This window comes from Culex quinquefasciatus, chromosome 3, assembly GCF_015732765.1.
Source record: "Culex quinquefasciatus strain JHB chromosome 3, VPISU_Cqui_1.0_pri_paternal, whole genome shotgun sequence".
Taxonomy (NCBI): Eukaryota; Metazoa; Arthropoda; class Insecta; order Diptera; family Culicidae; genus Culex; species Culex quinquefasciatus.
The window spans coordinates 74,827,131-74,850,175 of NC_051863.1; the positions used below are offsets into that span (position 1 = coordinate 74,827,131).

The window sequence follows — 23,045 nt, forward strand, 5'->3', positions numbered from 1 at the left end:
TTGCCATGTGATCAATATGATTTAAAATTTCGTGACGTTGCAACGCAAACTTAAACCTGTTGTAACTTTGGATCTAGACAACCAATTAAGTCGCTCTAGATTGCAATTGAAAGCTCTTTCCAAGTACAAAAAGCATCCGAAATATCAAAATGATTGAATGTTTAGTTTTTTGTTGACATAAACAAATGTCCCTTTTTCGTGACGTTGCAACGCAATAAAATGGTAAACTTACACTAGTTTGAAAAAATACTTAACTTAAGATAAACTGCAAACCCATGACATTTCCGTTTAGTACAACTAAAAACCTACAAAATGCAATCAAAAGAATATTTTTTGGATTTTATTTCGCTGAAAACCAGGAGTTTTTAGAAAAATGTTTTAAAACGATGATTTTATCACGAATTGATGCATAACCTAACCAACTTGTACAAAATGATATTCAAATGATCAATTAATGAAAACCATGATTTTTGAAACATTTTCCCAAAATTTGGTGAATTTGATGAAATCTGCCTTAAAGGTTTGAAAATTGACCCAATCTCACCCCTAAGAGAGAGTGAAATTGGGTCAAATGAAACTAAAATGATACCGTCATGATTCGAAATCCGGACACTTAGTAGCAAATCATTTTTGTTATAGCTGCCAAAAAATAAAAAGTTGGAAATGAAGAAATATCATCCGAATGTAGTATAAACAGTCAGTTTTAATAGAATACATGCCAAATATGCCTTTTCTAACAAATTTTCATCATAATTTTAAAATTATGATGACTTGTTGTGCTTCGAATTCCGGACACTGATAAAAGCTGATTCGAAATCCGGACAGTTTTGCTTCAAATTCCAGACACTCGATTTTGCTTATGAATCGCACAAATTTGGACTTAAATGTTAGTGAATGGCATTCTTTAGGTATCAATTAAGCTGCAAACGTCAAAACAATCGAATTTTTATTTAAAAAAAAACTTGCTAGAATTTAAGGAAATCAAAACCATAAATTTCTGCTTTGCCTTCCCGGTGGCTGTGAAATATTTCAGTGAAATATTTCGCATTTTTGGCAAACTTGTAATTTAATTTATTTTATTGTTTTGGCATTCACTACACAGAAAAAAAGTATGATTTGACGGGTTTTCTTACAAAAATCACCCTTTTTACAATCTTTCAAACATTAACCAGAATCGTTTTTTTAGCATAACTTTTGAAATACTTAACAAAATTTCATAATAGTTAATATAGGTCTTGTGGGACCCTAAGACGGATCGAATGAGACCAGAACGGCCCAAATCGGTTCAGCCAGTCCGGAGATAATCGAGTGCATTTTTTTCGGTGCACGGACTTACAGACATACACACGCACAGCCATTTGCTCTGAATTTGATTCTGAGTCGATAGGTATACGTGAAGGTAGGTCTACGAGGTCGAATTAAGAAGTTAATTTTTCGAGTGATTTTATAGCCTTTCCTCAGTAAGGTGAGGAAGGCAAAAATGATGGTAATATTCATCAGGAAATGGTGGCAAGCAAATTTTTGTATAAAATATCCGAAATTCGAAGCATAAGTGTCCGGATCAGCTTTTATCAGTGTCCGGGATTCGAAGCACAACAAGTCATTTTAATTTTCAAATTCTGATGAAAAATTGTTAGAATATACATGTTGTGCATGTATTCTCTTGAAAATGACTGTTTAAACTACATCCTGATGATATTTCTACATTTCTAACTTATTACGTGATTTTTTGCCAGCTATAACAAAAATGATATGCTACTAGGTGTCCGGATTTCGAATCATGACGTTACCTCAACATTAGACAGCTGCCAAAATGAAAGAATCTTTTCCCTACACAACCAACAGAATTCAGTTTCATTGAGAAGAACCTGAGAAATTGTAAAACCGTAAAAAATCACTTTTACTCAATCTCACTCCCCTAGAGCGTCCAATTTCCCGGGGTTACAAAATTCCCGGGAAACGGGAAATTTTCAACAAATTTCCCGGGAAATCCCGGGAATTCCCGGGAAATTTGAAATTTAACGAAAATGATTCTAATCCTGTTTCTGATTAATCTTTTGCAAAGAAATTGTATAGAACAGCAACTTTAATGGTCAAAATGAGTGTGAGGATCAATTAATGGCTTGACTGCTTGTTAAAAATCATGCAACTTTGAGAAAATATATAAACTTTCTAATTATTAAATCTTTCAAATCGTCCCAAATGATAGAAAATATTATTAGTATTTTTGTTGAGAAGGATTTATTTAAATCAAAGTGTTTGGATAGTGAAAATCTATGCTCCACAACCATAAAATTGCTTTTAAATTTGTCTCTTGTTAAAAACCAACAAATTCAAGTTGTGAATAGATAAATAATCTTTGAATTTACCTTAAAAATCTGATTCCTATCGCTTTTTAACTTGAAACACTATTTCATGAAATCACAACTCAAAGTTTTCAAATATTTGGAGCGAGTTTTTGAAATATAGTTCCATTCTTTAGTAAATTTCATATGATACGAAGTTGTGTTTAAAGGTTTTTCATGGTTTTATGATATGATTTTAGTTATATAGTATTCAGTCTAATAAATTAATTAGATTAAAATAATTTTGAGTATTTAAAAGTGATTGAAATTCAACGATATTTTTTCATATATAACCCTCTTACGCCCTTGGTAGCTCACGTGCTTCATAAATTTATAACTTCAATCTGCAATTTCTTGAATACTTAGAAACGAATTCTTCTCACACAAACTTTTTTTTTAATTTTATTATATCAGTGGGTCTCGTGGCGCAGGAGTAGCGGCTTCGGCTGCCGATCCCGATGATGCTATGAGACGCGGGTTCGATTCCCACCTTATCCACTGAGCTTCTATCGGATGGTGAAGTAAAACGTCGGTCCCGGTTTCTCCTGTCTCGTCAGAGGCGCTGGAGCAGAAATCCCACGTTAGAGGAAGGCCATGCCCCGGGGGGCGTAGTGCCAATAGTTTCGTTTTATATCAGTTCAATTTCCATTCAACATGTTCAAGGTAAAAAAAAAGTCAAGCAAATCTCAATGTTGATCTTGGTCAGAAGATGTAAATATCTTATTTTCAAAAGATATAACAAAAAAAAAAAACATTAAAAAGGTTGTCAAAAATAAAATAGTTTATATTCATTCCATAACAGCGTAAGTTTTGTGGTCCAACATAAAAGCAAACAATATTCCTAGTGATGAATGCTTCAGAAATAAATATTATCTGAATTAAACCTTGACATGAAATTTACAGACAAGCTGATTAGTTCAATATGAACAGTAGATGGAAATAAATAAAATCAAATCAGGTCTCCAATTATTATTTTTGTTTAATTTCAAAACATTGGTGCCAAAAAGGTAGGAAAATGTAAACTACTGCTTGTATTTCGGGAATTCCCGGGAAATTTACAAATTTCCCGGGAAACGGGAAATATTTTTTTCCGGGAAATCCCGGGAATTCCCGGGAAATTTTTTCCCGGGACGGGAAATTGGACGCTCTACACTCCCCAGAATCAATGTCACTCCCGCTGACGGTATTTTGAAAAATATTTAGATTTTCGTTTAAATCCGGAATTTGCAACGATACTATTCGATTGAGGTGAAACTTTTTCCTTAGGGGTAATTTTGGTTCTTGATCACAAATCCGAGGTCCATTTTCGATATCTTATATTTCGCGGTAGGACTTCTTTGATTTCTGAACATTAGAAGAACGGCTTGTTTTTTTCAATAAATTGCATCCTGAAATGGTGATAATTAAGAATTTTTGTGTCAAAGATTTTTTACGGAAAATTGGACACCTAATTTGATGTCGCACCTAAAACATTTTGAATCTGCAATATCCCAGAAAGTAATTTTTTTTCATTAGCTGAAACCTCTTCCATCTTTAAAACTTTACAATTTAACATAGTATGTTATCCCTTACAGGCCTATTTTTTAAATAGTTTTGGAAATTATCATATGTTCAATTATATTGATGAAGAAAATTTTACAATGTTTTGAACACTAAACGAAGGATCAATTTATACACACTGTTCTATGCCATATAATGAGGACACAGTATAATTATAAACGCCAAGCGAGCTAACTAGAGTGCATCACTTCTTCACTTTACTCTTGAAGTGGAATCGATTTCACCATAAACAGGGTATCGGGTTACAATGCGCCACGCCGAGCGAATCCCTCCATGTGCCACACTTGGTCCTCTACCGGGGTGTCTTCATGGCCAGGAGGCATGGCTAAGATGAAACGCCTTAAAATAGGCTCGGCTTTGTGCATCGAAAATGACTAACGTAAGTCGCCACGTTCCTGGCACCATGCGACATTTGTGGCACCAAAAGTGGTCACAATTCAAACGCAAACTTTGGGCCATCGGATGCACTTTACCACTGTTCTGCGGGGCATGGTAATTGTATCCTTAACGCAGCCCAGGCAAGCTTAAGTGTTGAACTTTTGCCCCCCTACCGATGTATGCGATTACCGTGCCACCCCAAGTTGAGAAAAAAAAGCAACGAAAACAGGGGGAAACGGAGCCACTGCAGAAAGTATGAGGCGAGCGACCGTGGCGTCACCATGTCCCGGCAGTAACGTCATCCTTTCCGGTTTTTATGTATCTTTCGTCCGGACGTCTCCGACTTCATCCGCTTCATCGACATCCCCCCGTTTCGTGACACTACGCTGCTAAGAGTTGCTTCGTTCTCTCTTCGCAACAGCAGTAGCGTCGAGAGGGGGGAAACTTTTTCTTAGTTTTTGAAATTGAAAAATCCTAATGAACTTTTATTTCTAAAATACTATTACAATCTTCACACTTATAGCTCAAGTGCGCTAATTGCGGTGGTAATCACACTGCAAACTGTGCGACGCTTACTTGTTTCCGAGCAATTCCTGGTTCTCCTGAATTCAAACAATTTCCAACAACAAACATCTAAAGAAACTATAAGCTTAAATAAGCTCGCTAACTATGACGCCTCTGTCTCCACTTAGTATATATTTTTAAACAGTAAACTCCACAGGAGTCTGCCCCAACCAATGACAAAGCAAAAAAAATAACTGCAGGAAACCCAACCTAAATGGCCAAAACACACGCAAAGATGCTTCCACTTTTCCCGCACCTTCTTCCGGTCTTGTTGAGAGCCCCTGCCCCCCCTCTGAGGCAAAACACCGCACATCAAAAGACCCCATCCCTCCTTTTCTGTCAACTTCGCACCCATTACAGTGGGGCAATATCACATTCTGACTTATGTATGATGTCGGCTATTTTTGGAGAACAAAACGGATTCGGCTGTACCAAATGTTTGTTCTACTTTCCAGCCACCACCTCCCCCTCCCCACCCTTCTTTCGTATCCTTTTTAGGCTGTAATACAGACACGTCTTAAAAGGTTTCGCCGTCGTCCTAGTCGAGCCGAGGTGGTTGGTGGCGAGATAAAAAAAAATCGATCCTGCCACGTTGTCATGATATGACACTTTCCGTGGATCAAGCCCGCCCGACAGTCACGGAAGAGTGGAGTCGTTCGCTGCCGAAATGGGTTCTAAAAATAGAGCGAAAAAAAAACGCCTGACACTGATTGATCAACGACTCAGCGGCGGGGGAGCAAATGGCTGAGCTTTGTTGGGGGTTAGAACTTTGATTAGAGACTAAAAGTTTACAAAATTGAGCTTTTTTGTAGGCGACATTTTGGCCGGAACCGGTGTTGTAGTGTTAAGTGTGGTTGCCTCCCCACTGATGGACAGTTGGACTAACAATTCAAAGGTCGTCAGTTCAAATCCCGGGGTGGATGGAAGCTTAGGTGTAAAAAGACGTTTGCAATTGGTTCCTAAAATGAAGCTTATATTGCTAATATTAATGTTTACAGCGTTAAAGCTTATTTTTCTGAGTACAATGACGCTTTGTACGACCACAAAGAGTTTAAAATGGATTTTAAATCAATTTTGAAAAATGAACCTCGCGGTCCTTCTTGACAGAATAGCTCCTACTTGACAGCTCGTTCCAAGGGGACCATAGTTGATCCATCAAATGAAAGAACGCTCCCTTAGCGATTGTCTACGCTCCATAAACACATTTTTTTGCATGAACAATTGTCCACAAGGGAGGTGGATGGGTCTAGAATTTTCAAAAAAGTATCTACGTGGATGTGGATAAGGTGTCAACCATTAAGTACGTCACATTAAAATCAGCCAAATTTCACTCCACCCCCCTTTGTCACGATTTCCCTATGCTTTTAACACGCAATGTCACGCTTACTCAAAACCCCCCACTTCCCACAGAACGTGACGTACTTTATGGATGACGCCTATTGGACGTTCCCTAAGAATTAAATCGAATTAATGTAATAAAATATAGCCAAGTCTTGATTTGGTCCCAAAACCTTAAATCAACATTCAAACAGAAATGAATTTGACTTCTAGAAATTCTCAATGTATACATACATCATGATGAGTAAAATTGGCGTATACATCATTGTTTGTTTGATTAATAAAATGGACCCCAGAGCAGTTTTTTGAAAAATTCTTTCGTCAGGAGGTAGCTTTTAAGATTCTTTATCAGACTGTACAATAAAATTGAAAATGTCCAAAATGGCGTATACATCATATCGCCGTAAAACGGCAGTTTAGTACCAAATTACCTCAACAATCAAGCCTTCGCACACCTAGTTTCGAGTAGGAATCTCGCAATCGAGAAATTGGGTACTAAAGCCCTGGGTGCTGAATAGTGGTTCGCAAAACGGCCTCAATTTTTGGACTGTCAAAGTGGAACCAATTTACTGTTCGCCAAAAGTAGAGAGTATTGTTATCGATCATTAAAAATTGTTTTTTTTTGCAAGAATAAAAAATGTGTGATTTTTGGAACCTGGAGGTGAAGTCAAGAAGTCTTAAGAAAGTTGAAGGCGAGATCGTCATTTTATATAATTATGAATGGAAGTTGTTTACGGAGTCGATGCGGATGTATCCATCCAGAAGCTGTCTTCATTGTTTACTATGAATTCAATAGTAATGCATTCTACTAAAACCACAATTCATTGTTTATTTTGTTTAAAAACCTACTGATTTAGTAAAAATTTGCTCTGTTTGTTGGATCAGCTTAGCTAGAATTAGAGATGTTTTTTCGCTGGACCAGGAAAAGCTGCATTATTCCAAAATCAGCCAGAAAATTTATTTTCGTTACCCGTAAAAAAGAAAAACCTCTTCTAACCGATCAAAAACTTAAAAACACACACAATTTACCAGCAAAAAATGTCAAAAACTAGACAAAAAAGAACAAATACTACTGGTTAGAAAACAACTCATTTGCCAGTAAGAAAAAAGTCATGCTTGTGCTTGAACAGCCTCCTACTTTGTAAATGTAAACAAAGTGGGATTATTCGAAGATCACGTGACGCATTCTCTCTATTCATCACCCAGCTAAAGCCTTATGTAATTTTTTATGTACAACGGAAAAAAACACGAACAAAAACCATTTCTAATCACTTTTTTTCATTTTAATTCAAAAAAATTGACAAGACAACATATTTTCGATGGATCAACTATGGTCTGTCAAGTAGGACCTTTTCTGTCAAGAAGGACCACGAGGACCATTTTAAACTCTTTGTGGTCGTACAAAGGGTCATTGTAAGCTTTATTGCTGTAAACAATAATATCAGCAATCTAAGCTTCATTTTAGGACCCAATTCAAAACAGTGCTGTAGAGCGAACAATTTTATTTGGTCTGAGTTTTTTGTGGGCAATCATTTAGTTCAAATTTTTAACTTTGAAAACAATTAAACCGCGTTTTCTCAAAACGTCAAAAAGAGACATACCAATATGGACGGTTTCCATACAAGCAGGTGGTCAAAAATTTGGTTAATGTCTATATGCAAAAAAAAAAATAAAGACATATAATTTGCCGCAAAAACATGTGTTTTTGCCTTCCTCACCTTACTGAGGCAAGGCTATAAAATCACTCGAAAAATGAACTTCTTAATTCGACCTCGTAGACCTACCTTCACGTATACCAATCGACTCAGAATCAAATTCTGAGCAAATGTCTGTGCGTGTGTATGTCTGTAAGTCCGTGCACCGAAAAATATGCACTCGATTATCTCCGGACTGGCTGAACCGATTTGGACCGTTCTGGTCTCATTCGATCCGTCTTGGGGTCCCACAAGACCCTAGTTAATATTATGATGTTTTGATAAGTACTTCAAAAGTTATGCTGAAAAACGATTCTGGCTAAAGTTTGAGAGATTGTAAAAAGGGTGGTTTTTGTAAGCAAACCCGTCTGATCATACATTTTTAGAATGGTATTTGAAAGACCTTTCTAACAAGCCCAAAAGATTGAAGATCTGATAACCCTATCAAAAGTAATGAGCACCTAAGTGTCATTTGTACACATTTTAGAGGCCGGATCTCAAACATGTTGATGAAAAAGTTGTCCGGATCTATCCGGAGATCTGGCTCCCGGGATTTTGTTGATTTGAAAATCCCGGAAAAAATGAACAGATATATTTTTTTACTGCCTTAAGGCTTACAAAACTTTAAAGTAATATAACTGTTGAAAGTGAACAATTGTCATGAAACAGTCCCGTAGGTGTTGTTCTAATATTACGTCCAATGATTTTTGGGATTTAGATAAAATTTGTAGGTTTGACATTCTTACTACAGAAACAAATATGTACATAATTGTGAGGAAGGCACCAACCACGATCGGTAAATTAAGTAACGTTTTTCTGTAAGAAATGAAATTTAAGAATCATGAAAAAACACTAAAACTAATTAACTATGTGTCAAAAAGTAGAGGTATCAAAAAGTAAACAAAATAGCGATTTTCGGTCACCATTTCAATTCCATGTGCAAGATTTTCAAAATACGTTTTCGCAAAATAGCTGGCAAAACCATTAAAATAACCATTGCGAACGGATGGTTGTATTTGTGTACAGAGTGAAAAAAAAAATCATGATTGTGCATGCATGAAAAGTCCATGGACAAGATCATGGAAAGCCCTTTCTCCATCATCGCTGGTTGGAAGGTACGTTGACGTTGACAAACAGGTTTAATGATTCATAGTTCTAAAGGCTCAATGTATCAATGTGCCTTAATTGTTTAGAAGCGACGCTAATCTGCTCAGATGAATTTCTAACGTATGTCACTACCACACCAATCACTTCTCTCTTTTGCTTTCCCTCTCTTTCCGATCAACTAGTGCTAGTAGCCAAATCGGCTCGAGGCTACTGGGTAGCTGACTGAAAATCGCCTGTGATCGGTTATGTTTCAATCATTGATTTGATTGCTTTAAAGTTTAAATCCATGATCCCAACACACAACTAGCCAAATTTTCGTTACATAAAACAGACACCTTTAACAAAAAGTTACACCATGCAAAATTCAAATTGACGGCTAACTTTGGTAGTGCAGACCAAACGAGTTCCTCGCTGGTATTTTATTAGCTTCGATCCTCGCTCAGAAAGTGTCTTGTATGAGTGACAAACGAGGAAGCCCGAGCGTTCAACCGAATCGCTGGCTGCTTGCGATTCGTGGTAGCTCACGATTGATCGTATGGTGTCGATTCAAACAATTGGGTCGGCACCGAGTGAGTGATTTCTGATCATTGCACTGAACTGAACTGAAAATCTGGACCGTTGGTTTCTAAGATTTCAATACACTGAATCCTCGTTGGTTGGTCACTTTTTCGTTTGACCCTTTGTTAGTTTGTACCCCGTTGGTTGGTCGAAGTTAAACTAAAAAGTGACGAACTGTCACTTTTTACACGGCGCTCACACACGCTATCGAAACAAACGTTTGGTAGTGTGTGTGTGAACTCCGTGTAAAAGGGGTGTCAAACTAAAAAGTGACTGCGTTCGTTTGACAACAGTTGGTGTCAAACCATCGGGGTTTGAGATTACTTTATGATTCCATGATTTTAAGATTTCAAGATTTATCAAAAAATCAATATACCTCGATTCCAATTTTCAATATTATATCATAGATTGAAACAACTCAAGGTGATAAAATCAAGGAAATTTCAGGTTAAAGATATGACTAAGATATGATGATTTATTTTGAAAAAAATTCGATAAATTTGAAGATTAGTAGTGAGACGAAATATAAAAGAAGAAATTTAAAGGTTTGAGGCCAGACAACTCTGCATCTAAAATTCGCTCTTCGCGAAAGGGGATTTCTAAATTTGTGATTACCCTGCACGTATAGCTGCAGGCGCAATCCACGAATCTTCCCTAGATCAACCAGATCCCGCATATGATGGTAGCATTGGTGGTTAGTTGTGTATTTACAGCCGTTTATTACTTCTCCGCGGAATTCTAATATTAGCCATACATATACAGAACGGCCGCGGAAGGTGGCTTACAGTGTATATTTTTTGTATGACGAACGACGATGCTACACGCAAAACGGACATTAGGTATAAATTCCTAATTTTTAGTATTTTTTGAACTTATGTTCTAGCTTGTCAAATTATACCTAAAAATTAGTATTTTTTTCTTCCTAAAATTTAGGATTTTTTTAGAACACTGAAGTACTTCTTAAAAATTCCTAAATTTTAGTATTTTCTTTAGTTCTAAAATTGCGATTCACGTTTTGACAAGTCAAATCAAAATAATTTCGTGGCTGTGAGTTGGTGTTACGCAGTGCTGCTGAAAACTTAGGAACTTTGGCAAGGTAAGTTTTGTGCAGGAAGAAAAGTGGTTCTCCGGTTCTGCACGGAGAACGGAACCCGGAGCATCCTTATTAGAGGATGCGTGGCTCGCGTGCTTGTGGAAGAGGAGGAGGAGAAGGAGGACGGAACCTTCAACTCCTGGCGGAATAAAAAAAGCCGCCTCTTCCCTCTCGTGCTCTGGAGGACGGATCTCGGGACGGATATTTGCGGAAGAGCTGGAAAGGGTAAGTATTAACGGACCCCAACCGTGGAGATTGTGCGACCGTGGCGATTGTGTGAATGAAAAATTGTATCGAGTTTGAGTTTAACGAACCAATTTTTATCTTTTTGTGATTGGGTTGGACGTTGCGGGTGTGTGTATGTATGCGTTTGTGAAAGTGTTCGTGTGTGTGTGTGTGTGTGTGTGTGTGTGTGTGTGTGTGTGTGTGTGTGTGTGTGTGTGTGTGTGTGCTCGTGTGTGTATGAGAGATTGAAAGTGAGTGGGTGGGGGTAGACGAAGAGAAAGAAAGAGAAAGTGGGAGAGAGAAGAGGAGAGGGAGAGAAAAAGTGGGAGAGAAGAGGGAGTGAAAGAGAGCGAAAATGGGAAAGGGAGAGAGAAAGTAGAAAAGGGAGAGAAAGGGGGAGTTTGTGAGAGAAAGCTGGAGGGGAAGAGCGAAAGAAAATGTGGGAAAAATGTGGGGAAAAAAGAGAGAGAGAAAGTGGGAGTGAGAGGGGCAAAGATGAAGAAAGAGAGAGATAAGAGATATAGTTGGAGAGAGAGTAGGAGATGGAGAGATAGTAGGAGAGGGAGATATAGTAGGAGAGGGAGAGATAGTAGGAGAGGGAGAGAGATAGTAGGAGAGGGAGAGAGAGTAGGAGAGGTAGAGAGAAAATGGGAAAGAGAGAGGTGAGAAAATATGGGAGAGAAAGAAAGGGAGAGAGGGTAGGAGAGAAAGAGAAAAAGTTGAATTGAGAGGAAGGGTAGAGAGAGGTAGCAGGGAACAGGAAGAGCGAGAAAATAGAGGGGAGAGAGAGAAAATTTAAAAAATCTCTAATTCCAAACATTATAAAACTCCAAAAAATCTTTTATTCTACAATTCCAAATATTTAAAGATTAAAATGTTGAAGTTGTAAAAATATTAAAATATTAAAACAATAAAAGATATTTAAAATAAATAAATATTGAAATATTAAAGAACTAACATATTATACAATATAATACAGAATCAGAATGTTAAAATCTCCAAATCATTAAATATTTATTTTAGGTAAGTACATTTATGCAAAAGTTGTGTTTTAAGTAAATAAAAAAAATAATATCATTTAAAATTTTGTTTTTCTTCTGCCTGTATAGCTCTTGAAAATACCTAATATAAATATTAAAATATTAAAATAATAACATATTAAAATATTAAAATATTGAAATATTAAAATATTAAAATATTGAAATTTTAAAAAATTAAAATTTTTAAATATTAAAATATCAAAATATTAAAACATTAAAATGTTAAAATATTAAAATATTAAAATATTAATATATTAAAATATTAAAATATTAAAATATTAAAATATTAAAATATTAAAATATTAAAATATTAAAATATTAAAATATTACAATATTAAAATATTAAAATATTAAAATATTAATATATTAAAATATTAAAATATTAAAATATTAAAATACTAAAATATTAAAATATTAAAATATTAAAATATTAAAATATTAACATATTAAAATATTAAAATATTAAAATATTAAAATATTAAAATATTAAAATATTAAAATATTAAAATATTAAAATATTAAAATATTAAAATATTAAAATATTAAAATATTAAAATGTTAAAATATTAAAATATTAAAATATTAAAATATTAAAATATTAAATATTAAACTATTGAAATATTAAAATACTAAAATATCTAACTATTCAAAAATTAAAACATAAAAAAAAAACAAAATATATATTAAAAAGATAAATTTAATATTAAAAATATAGATACATTGAAAAAATAAAATATAATTTAAATTTTAATATTTATTTTTAGGTGAGAATATTTATGAAATAGTTGTGTTTGATATAAATAAAAATATTAATATCATATAAACCATTGTTTTCTTCTGCCTGCATATCTCTTGGATAATACCTAATTTGATCTTTGATTATTCTTAAGTATAAGTAATTTTCGATCCCTCACTTTTCTAGAAAATACCTCAAATTTAGGTATTTATGCCTAGAAATAAGGAATAATCATGGTCCGCCATCTTGGATTATACCTAAATATTAGTAATTTTGGATCCCTCACTTTTCCAGAAAATACCTCAAATTTAGGTATTTATACCTAGAAATAAGGAATAATCATGGTCCGCCATCTTGGATTATACCTAAATATCAGTAATTTTGGATCCCTTACTTTTCCAGAAAATACCTCAAATTTAGGTATATATACCTAGAAATAAGGAATAATCATGGTCCGCCATCTTGGATTATACCTGCATGTCAGTAATTTTGGATCCCTCACTTTTCCAGAAAATACCTCAAATTTAGGTATTTATTCCTAAAAATTAGGAATAATTATGGTCCGCCATCTTGGATTATACCTGAATATCAGTAATTTTGGATCCCTCACTTTTCCAGAAAATACCTTAAATTTAGGTATTTATACCTAGAAATAAGGAATAATCATGGTCCGCCATCTTGGATTATACCTAAATATCAGTAATTTTGGATCCCTCACTTTTCCAGAAAATACTTCAAATTTAGGTATTTATTCCTAAAAATTAGGAATAATTATGGTCCGCCATCTTGGATTAAACCTGAATATCAGTAATTTTGGATCCCTCACTTTTCCAGAAAATACCTCAAATTTAGGTATTTATGCCTAGAAATAAGGAATAATCATGGTCCACCATCTTGGATTATACCTAAATATTAGTAATTTTGGATCCCTCACTTTTCCAGAAAATACCTCAAATTTAGGTATTTATACCTAGAAATAAGGAATAATCATGGTCCGCCATCTTGGATTATACCTAAATATCAGTAATTTTGGATCCCTCACTTTTCCAGAAAATACCTCAAATTAAGGTATATATACCTAGAAATAAGGAATAATTATGGTCCGCCATCTTGGATTATACCTGAATATAAGTAATTTTGGATCCCTCACTTTTCCAGAAAATACCTCAAATTTAGGTATTTATACCTAGAAATTAGGAATAATCATGGTCCGCCATCTTGGATTATACCTAAATATCAGTAATTTTGGATCCATCTTGGATTATACCTGAATATCAGTAATTTTGGATCCCTCACTTTTCCAGAAAATACCTTAAATTTAGGTATTTATACCTAGAAATAAGGAATAATCATGGTCCGCCATCTTGGATTATACCTAAATATCAGTAATTTTGGATCCCTCACTTTTTCTGAAAATACTTCAAATTTAGGTATTTATTCCTAAAAATTAGGAATAATTATGGCCCGCCATCTTGGATTAAACCTGAATATCAGTAATTTTCCAGAAAATACCTCAAATTTAGGTATTTATACCTAGAAATAAGAAATAATCATGATCCGCCATCTTGGATTATACCTGAATGTCAGTAATTTTGGATCCCTCACTTTTCCAGAAAATACCTCAAATTTAGGTATTTATACCTAAAAATTAGGAATAATTATGATCCGCCATCTTGGATTATACCTGAATATAAGTAATTTTGGATCCCTCACTTTTCCAGAAAATACCTCAAATTTAGGTATTTATACCTAGAAATTAGGAATAATCATGGTCCGCCATCTTGGATTATACCTAAATATCAGTAATTTTATATCCCTCACTTTTCCAGAAAATACCTCAAATTTAGGTATATATACCTAGAAATAAGGAATAATCATGGTCCGCCATCTTGGATTATACCTAAATATTAGTAATTTTGGATCCCTCACTTTTTCTGAAAATACCTCAAATTTAGGTATTGATTCCTAAAAATTAGGAATAATAATGGTCCGCCATCTTGGATTATACCTAAATATTAGTAATTTTGGTTCCCTCACTTTTCCAGAAAATACCTAAAATTAAGGTATTTTGGTTCTACAATTATACCTAAAATATAGGAATTCTCGTACTAAAACGCTATTAGTAATTTTATTACTAATAGCCGATTAGTAATAAAATACCTTATTGCAGTCAGGTTCGATTATACCTAAAAATTAGGAATTTATACCTAATGTCCGTTTTGCGTGTATCTCAAACACTTGAACAAATGCTTTTCATTCTAACAGAGTTGCTTTGGTGCTATGCTTGCTGATGTGTGCAACTTCGAGGGGCAAATCATTTCATTTAACGATTTTGGAATTCTTGCGAGGAGCGTCTAATTGATGACGCATTGTTGTCTTTGGCAATTTTGCACCTAAATATGAATCCACTATCTTATCACCACTGTTTGGATGACTTTGATTACCACCCACCTGATACGATGAGCGCCTCGTTGGGTCCCACGGTGTGTATGTTTCCCATTGCGGAATTTTGCGTTGATCCTCTCGCCGGAAGTTGTCGTTTCAAGTCGTCCTAGAATGCCTGAAATATTCCCTCTTCTTTAGTTGCCGACTTGGCCACACAAAATAACCACAATGACACACAATCGATATTAGTAAAAATCACTTGCACTTGCACCCTCACAGCTTGTGGCCACTGTTTAGATGCCTCATCAAGGGAGGGGAGCTCAGAGACGGCGGGGGGTGGTCCAAAGTGGAATATCAATCAAACGGACAGGCCCCGGTTCGCGGTTCGATAAACACGGCACGGCCCACCAAATTGGGGTGAGAAGCGGCTCAAACGCTACACATAAAACACCAAGAATTTGGGGAGAGGAACCGCGACGCACTGAGGCTTCCGGAAGGGGGTGGGAGATTGTGCAGGAAATTTTCACTTTTCTTCACGAAACGCACGCACGCCAGTGACCTTCACACTAACACCACGCTGGGGTCAATTCTATTTTCCGACAATTCCAATAGCTGATCCTGCGAGAACAGTGACTCATGGGTCGTCGTCGTCGCCGCCGCAGGACTCGGTTCCGCAATTTCGTGACTGGCGTGAAACTGTATATCGGTCCTGTTTTTCCTAGGGAAAGGAGGAAGGGAGTGGGTGGTTCTGGTTGGGCTTTTTTTTTCGCTCTATCCTCTATGAACTTTTTTTCGTATTTTGTTCGGTAGCGGCTTCCGAGCGCTTGTCCTGATGATTGACACTTCTAGGATTTCTACTGCTGCTGAGGGGAAAAGGACACACGGTTTGGCCGGAAGGCACAACGAGGAAAGGAATATCGAACCACACCGGAACACGGTGTCACACGGAAACAGCACTCTTTAACTAGCAGCAAATTGCAATTATTACCACAAATTTGCAGACAATTACCCCGCCAACCGAATACGCTTCCTTCCGGTTCACGAAATTGCACGAAACTCTTTCACGAAATACTCTTCACGGCGCCTCTTCCGAGCCTTATCGGAGCGAAACGAGTAGGCTGGTGGGAAATCCCCACTGACTCACGATTGCACAAAACTCTTCAAACCGCGGGAAAGCACCCTTTGAACACACGATCGCAGTAAGCACCGACTTCCCGAAATCCTGAAATACGGTTCCCGGTTTCGACAATGTCCCGAAAGAGATCCTCAAGCGCCAAGCTTTAGTTCGATTCTAAAAGCAACTACGCGCTCTTGATGTCGGAGAGAATCTTCAAAACAAAATCGATAATTTGGCAGTGTGTGCGTGTGCCGCCGGGAGAAGTCCGGCGCTCGCGCTCACCAATACCAACATCGAGCAGCAAAGATACATCGTGCATGTGTAAAAGGACAAAGAGGGAGGGGGAGTCCGTGCGAGTCCTTTCGGTATCCTGCTACTGTGCAACATAAAATACATAAAAAAACATGCGATTGTGGTTGTGTGTGAGTGATAAAACATCGTTTGTTTTTAGCAGCAGCAGAGTGCATTTCTTGCGTCAACGGGTGCTGTCAAAAATGCAGTTTATATTTTTTCAGTTTCTCAATGTTGGCAAAAAGCACACTCAACGCGTTTCGTGTAAAAATGGTCAAAATAGGTTGTTGAAAGAAGTCGCGTTAATGGGAGCGTTATTTTATTACGTAACGCAAAATTTGGGATTTTTGACCCCCCCCCCCCTTCGTAACAAATCGTAACAGATTAACGATTTTCCCTACCTCCCCTGTAACGCGTAACACAAGGTCTTTTTGCAAATTTGTATGAATGGTTATATGAAAATTTTGCGTGACGTAACATAATTTTTCATCACAATTGGGTCCTAAAATGAAGCTTAGATTGCTGATATTTTTGTTTACAGCGATAAAGCTTATTTTTCTGAGTACAATGACCCTTTGTACGACCACAAAGAGTTTAAAATGGATTTTTAAATCAATTTTGAAAAATTAACCTCGCGGTACTTCTTGACAGAAAAGCTCCTACTTGACAGCTCGTTCCAAGGGGACCATAGTTGATCCATCGAAAAAATGTTGTCTTGTCAAAATTTTTTTTGAGTTAAAATTAAAAAAAAGATCAGAAATGGTTTTTAATCGTGTTTTTTACCGTTGTACATAAAAATTGACACAGGGCTTTAGTACCCAATCCCCCCCCCAATATTCCCCCTGACTGCGTTACGTAATAAAAGAACACTCCCTAATTGGGTCCTAAAATGAAGCTTACATTGCTGATATTATTGTTTACAGCGATAAAGCTTATTTTTCTGAGTACAATGATCCTTTGTACGACCACAAAGAGTTTAAAATGGATTTTTAAATCAATTTTGAAAAATTAACCTCGCGGTCCTTCTTGACATAAAAGCTCATACACAGACAAACAGACGGGACACTCGAGTGCCGAATCATCGTCCTTCAAAAACGGCTATTTCAAATGCAATTTTGTTTCGGCATCCACTCACCCGGCACTGATGGCACTGCTGTCGTGACAGCTCGCCCGTCTTTTCTCAGTGTGTGTGATGCGTGTTTTTTAGGTTGAGCGTGAGCACGTGTGAGGCAGCAAATGATAACAAAAAATCCAAATCCAACGGTAATCCACTATCCAGACTTTGCGGGTCAAATTTGGGGAAGTTTCGGCCAGAGTCAGATGAGCGTCTGACTAGCGAGGGCATACCCTTTACCCCACTATTAACCAGATAGGCCTGCTCCACTGCGGAGAAAGTCGGATCCTGTGGTGGAGTCATCTCCTTCGGAGCAACCTGCTTATCCTTCGCGGACTGCTGCTCAGATTGCTGCTGCTGGTCGTCCTTTTGGCATTTTGACGATGTTGCGTCGATCGTGAGCACCACTCTTCGCGATTTTTTTCGTCTCATTCGGCCCATTTGGTTTTGTTGGCTGGCAACATAATTGCGCCGTGGACACGCTCCCTGCAGATGTTTCCAAACGCCCATCGTGGGGATCAATTCCGTTAGTTTTGAATTGGATTTTCCTATTCCGGCAGCCACTACTGGTGTTTTCGTGACCGGGATATCTTGTTGATGATGGTGTCAGGTGTAATGGTTCATGTTTTCGGTGGAGGAGGAATCTTATACGGAACATGCAAGCAACGGGGAGGACCAGTGGTGTGGTTTCTGTAATTGTGTTTGTCTTGCATCGCTGCAGGTGCTGCCACATGATTTGCCTCATGAGGTTCTGCCATTGGAAACGGAACCGACCCACCGTCATTTTCGGCCGTCGGTCTTGATTTATTTATTTTGATTTTGTTACTGACGATCATTAACAACAACATTATTTCGAATCAGCTGTTAATGTTTACAATCGTTAAGGCTTGATTGTCTCACGCATACACTGACATGACACATGACAGTAATGGGTTTGTATTGGTGTGTTTGGGCTGCGCTTCGGCATAAGCTCACCAGGCAGCGCTGACGTCGCCGTGATTTGGAGATTTGATGAAGGACGATGGATTTCAAAAATAATTTGTATGGAGAGTCACGTCTGTTTGTCTGTGAGCTCATACTTGACAGCTCGTTCCAAGGGAACCATAGTTGATCCATCAAAAAAATGTTGTCTTGTCAAAAAAAATTGTTGCATTAAAATCAGGGGGATGCTAAAGGCCGCCATCTTGGGTGATTGAGATTGATAACGCGCGCAAAATGCGCACAGTGAAAACAAAAATATTTTTTTTTATTAAAAATTCAATTATTGTTATAAGAATTACTGCAGTAAAAGTCAAATTACACAGTAGTTTAGTTAAACCTTTCATGTGATAAAATTACAACTTTAAATGAGTTCATCGGCCCAATGTGTGCTTAATAATCCCAACTTTAGTAGTTTATTTTGCAAATAAATTGATAAAAATCACCTCAAAAACATACGCTAACTTTTAAGCGTACATTGCGGTAAAATTTTCCATAAAAACAATAATTACTTTATTTCCATTTTATGCCTGCAGTTTTTGTACTTTTTTTACAGTGCGCAGTTGCTTTGTTTTGGTTCCGTAACGAACAGCTGTTCTTTTGTGCTGGAGCCGAAGTTGACATTTCCCTTTTGTTCTGGTGCCGAAGTTGACAGCTTGTGTTGGCTACGGGCGAGCTGCCTGTAGTGAGATATAGATGTCGCCCCCCTGATTAAAATGAAAAAAAGTTATCAGAAATGGTTTTTAATCGTGTTTTTACCGTTGTACATAAAAATTTACATAGGGCTTTAGTACCCAATTAAGAGCGAGTCCACGAACAGGGCATACTCGTCGGTTGATCTATCGAAAAAATGTTGTCAGGTCAATTTATTTGTTTGCATTAAAATGAAAATAAAAATTGTTCGGAAATAGAGATATCCACGCGCGAGAGTGTGTTAGTTTGTAACAATATTTACACGCAGACATAAGCAAATCGAGTAGAATGATTCGTCTGTCAAAATCAGCTGTGTCCTTTGTCCTGTACGAGCTCGTGGTAAACAGCTGTTTTTTTACAGACGATTGATCTACTCGATTTGCCTATGTCTGCGTAAAAAAAGTGTAAACAAAATCAGCTGCTTGGAATTCAGCCAATCACAATCGTTCAAAACCAAAACAATACTTCAAATACAAATACTAACACAGAATCATGGTGTGCGTGAGAGAAACCGTGGAGATCTCTATGGTTAATAATCGTGTTTTTTACTATAGAGTTATCTAAGCCCGCTCTCACGCACACTAGCACGCCATTTGTTTTGCTGGACGGTACAAAATCTAACCTAAATCTTTTTCGTGTACGTACACGCAATACATGCGCACGTAGATAAAATTGACATAGGGTTTTAGGGCCCTATTGGTATAGAGTAATTTAAGTGCGTACACACAAAGAAAAAATACTCTAAATTTAAAAAGATCGTTCGTTGGAATTAAAAGTTCGCGTTGGTGAATATTCGTAGAAAGTTCAAACCTTTTAATTTAAAAGTTGGAAAGTTGTTGATAGCACCATGCATTTTTGGAACAAAATCGTTGTATCGGTAAAAGTTTTTTGCTTTTAATTTAAGAAGAAACTTTTTATGGCATGAATAAATAACATTTAACATTACAGTGATGATTTTCGAAAAATGTGATGGATTTTATTTCAATATTTTATTATTAAAACAGTTGCTTCCGTTTTTTTTGTATTCAACGCATCTGCTTATGGTAGGCTAACTTCCGCGTCCAAGCTGAACCGATTCTTACGGTACGCCATCGGTCACGTCCGAAGGCCCCATGCTGAGCAGGTTACGGATGGACGTTTCGTTGGGCAGCAACATCGCGGCCCTCATTTTGGAGCGCGACAGCGTTGTAGAGAACAGGGTGGTCTCGTTGCCGGCCATCATCAGGACAGGCTTGGAGGAGTTGGCCATTGGCTGTTGATTCGGGAAGGGAAGTCGACGTTTTCCGGCTGGGAAGTAAAGTGCCTGAACGGATAGTTCCCGATCACTTCGTCCTCCTTCGAGAATGACACACATGTTCCAACTCGCCGTCAATGTTCATCCCGCTGAAGCTGCGTTTTTCGGCGGTAGTTGCTGAAAGAGTTTGACAGTAAATGAAATTGGTGAGACACTGAGCACATTCTCAATACCGGTGACTTCTTCGGTCACCTTTTCGGACTCTTTCGGAGTACGTCAACTCCAGGACTTGCGGCTTTCGTACAGACGGTCCATCCAGAACTGGTGCAAACTGTTCTTCTGGATGTTTAGGTAATAATCGTCAAACATGTCCCGCAACGAGAAATGGATGCGGACCCTCAGGACATCCCACACTGTCCCGTCATCACTTCCGGCACATGCACATGCTACTGATGGTCGTAAACCGCCGGTACCGAGTGCAACATCCGCGCTGACCACCTCCGATTATGGTGCTTCTCGTCGTTTCCCTCTTCCGTCGGATCCTTCACCTCACCGTTAAAATTTACTTTATCGTACTTGTTCGAAAAGCGGATGTAAATCTGCTTCAGCTTCAACTTCGTCCACCTGGCCACCACCACTGAATACAACCGGTGCAAATCCACATCCCGACCTCCGATCTTCGGCAACCGCATAAACTGCGTACTACAAAAAACAAACAAAATTGGGTACTAAAGTCCTATGTCAATTTTTATGTACAACGGTAAAAAACACGATTAAAAACCCTTTCTGATCTTTTTTTTTTTTCATTTTAACTCAAAAAAAAATTTGACAAGACAACATTTTTTCGATGGATCAACTATGGTCCCCTTGGAACGAGCTGTCAAGTAGGAGCTTTTCTGTCAAGAAGGACCGCGAGGTTAATTTTTCAAAATTGATTTAAAAATCCATTTTAAACTCTTTGTGGTCGTACAAAGGGTCATTGTACTCAGAAAAATAAGCTTTATCGCTGTAAACAAAAATATCAGCAATCTAAGCTTCATTTTAGGACCCAATTAATCACAAACGTCACCAAACACCCAAGCTTCCTTCTTACTAACTCCGGTCGTGAAACAGCTGCAGGTCCTGCAGGAAGTTGGTCTTGTCTTTTTTCGAAAACCAACTTTCCCGCCGACCTCGTCCCGCACCGGCACCACCCACCTTCCGCTGCTGCTGTTTTGGCTCACAAAGGTGTCCGAGTCCGACTCCTGGCTGTGGCCGCGTCCGGATTTGATTCGCTTCGTGGACAACTCACTCACCACCGGCATTACCAAAATGTTTGTTTACATTTTGTTCTTAGGCGTACACGGTTACACGAAAACGACGAAATGAAAGAAATTAGGTATGTAGTCGAATTGAAAGTAAAAACTTTTAAATTAGTTAGCAATGAGATTTTCAAAAACTTTAGCAGTAGAAGTTTTCATATTCAAAATAAGAAAAAAAAACTTTAAATGGAGCAAATTGGGTCCTAAAATGAAGCTCAGATTGCTGATATTATTGTTTACAGCGATAAAGCTTATTTTTCTGAGTACAATGACCCTTTGTACGAGCACAACTAAAGCCCTATGTCAATTTTTATGTACAACGGTAAAAAACACGATAAAAAACCATTTCTGATCACTTTTTTTTCATATTAATGCAAATTTTTTTTTTTGACAAGACAACATTTTTCCGATGGATCAACTATGGTCCCCTTGGAACGAGCTGTCAAGTAGGAGCTTTTCTGTCAAGAAGGACCGCGAGGTTAATTTTTCAAAATTGATTTAAAAATCCATTTTAAACTCTTTGTGCTCGTACAAAGGGTCATTGTACTCAGAAAAATAAGCTTTATCGCTGTAAACAATAATATCAGCAATCTAAGCTTCATTTTAGGACCCAATTGCGTGTACGTACACGAAAAAAGTGAGGTTAAATTTTGTACCGACCAGCAAATCAAATGGTGTGCTAGTGTACGTGAGAGCGGGCTTAGATAACTCTATAAAGCTCTATTGACCATCAATAGAGTTATCTACGTGTTGCCAGCGATTTCTGCACTTTTAGTGTAATAAAAAACATATCTGGCAACAAAGGCAAGCGATTCGAAGAAGAATATAAACAAAAACAAAACGAGCAGTATGGGATTTGACAGCGCGCATTTGCCGAAAGTGCGGCGCGTCGTTTCGAGGCTGGTATGCCGCGTGTCTTTTTCGGGAATACGCGCGCAATAGCTCTATCCCAGTCACGGCGTTCTCGCAGAATTCTTACAGAAATCTTACAGAGCGAAAATATTCTTACTAGAATGCTGCCTTCATCCTGCTAGATTTTCTCTAGAATTCTTTGAGAATTCTAGCTCAAATGCAATAACCGGTTCTAGCGAAATTAACGGTTATGTGAGAATCCTGCTAGAATGCTGTTAGAACTATTCTGACAGATCATTCTGTTAGAATCCTGTGAGAATTTTGCTAGAATCAAATGGCAAGCATTTCTGCTAGAATCCTGCCAGAATTTAGCTAGAAAAGAACGGATCAGATTTTCGGGAAGTTCGGGAAGCTGTTTATTAAGAATGTGGTTTTTGCTAGA

The 23,045-nt window shown here is 37.3% G+C and overlaps 1 protein-coding gene across 6 annotated transcripts in view; it reads right to left on the reverse strand.

Annotated features, from left to right (window-relative positions):
* LOC6039215 (flotillin-2) overlaps nucleotides 1–16,364 on the reverse strand; it is a 284,003-nt gene extending 267,639 nt beyond the window's left edge. The window contains exons 1-2 of one of the 6 annotated variants that reach the window (XM_038266122.1): nucleotides 16,012–16,364; nucleotides 15,090–15,198 (exon numbers count right to left, since the gene is read on the reverse strand). In XM_038266122.1, the coding sequence (XP_038122050.1) occupies nucleotides 15,090–15,138 (49 nt within the window). In that variant the 5' untranslated portion in view covers nucleotides 15,139–15,198; nucleotides 16,012–16,364. Of the gene's footprint in view, nucleotides 1–15,089; nucleotides 15,229–16,011 lie in introns of all 6 variants that reach the window. The other 5 variants (XM_038266121.1, XM_038266120.1, XM_038266118.1 and 2 more) reach the window with 5 other exon arrangements.
* Between the last annotated feature and the right edge of the window lie 6,681 nt (nucleotides 16,365–23,045).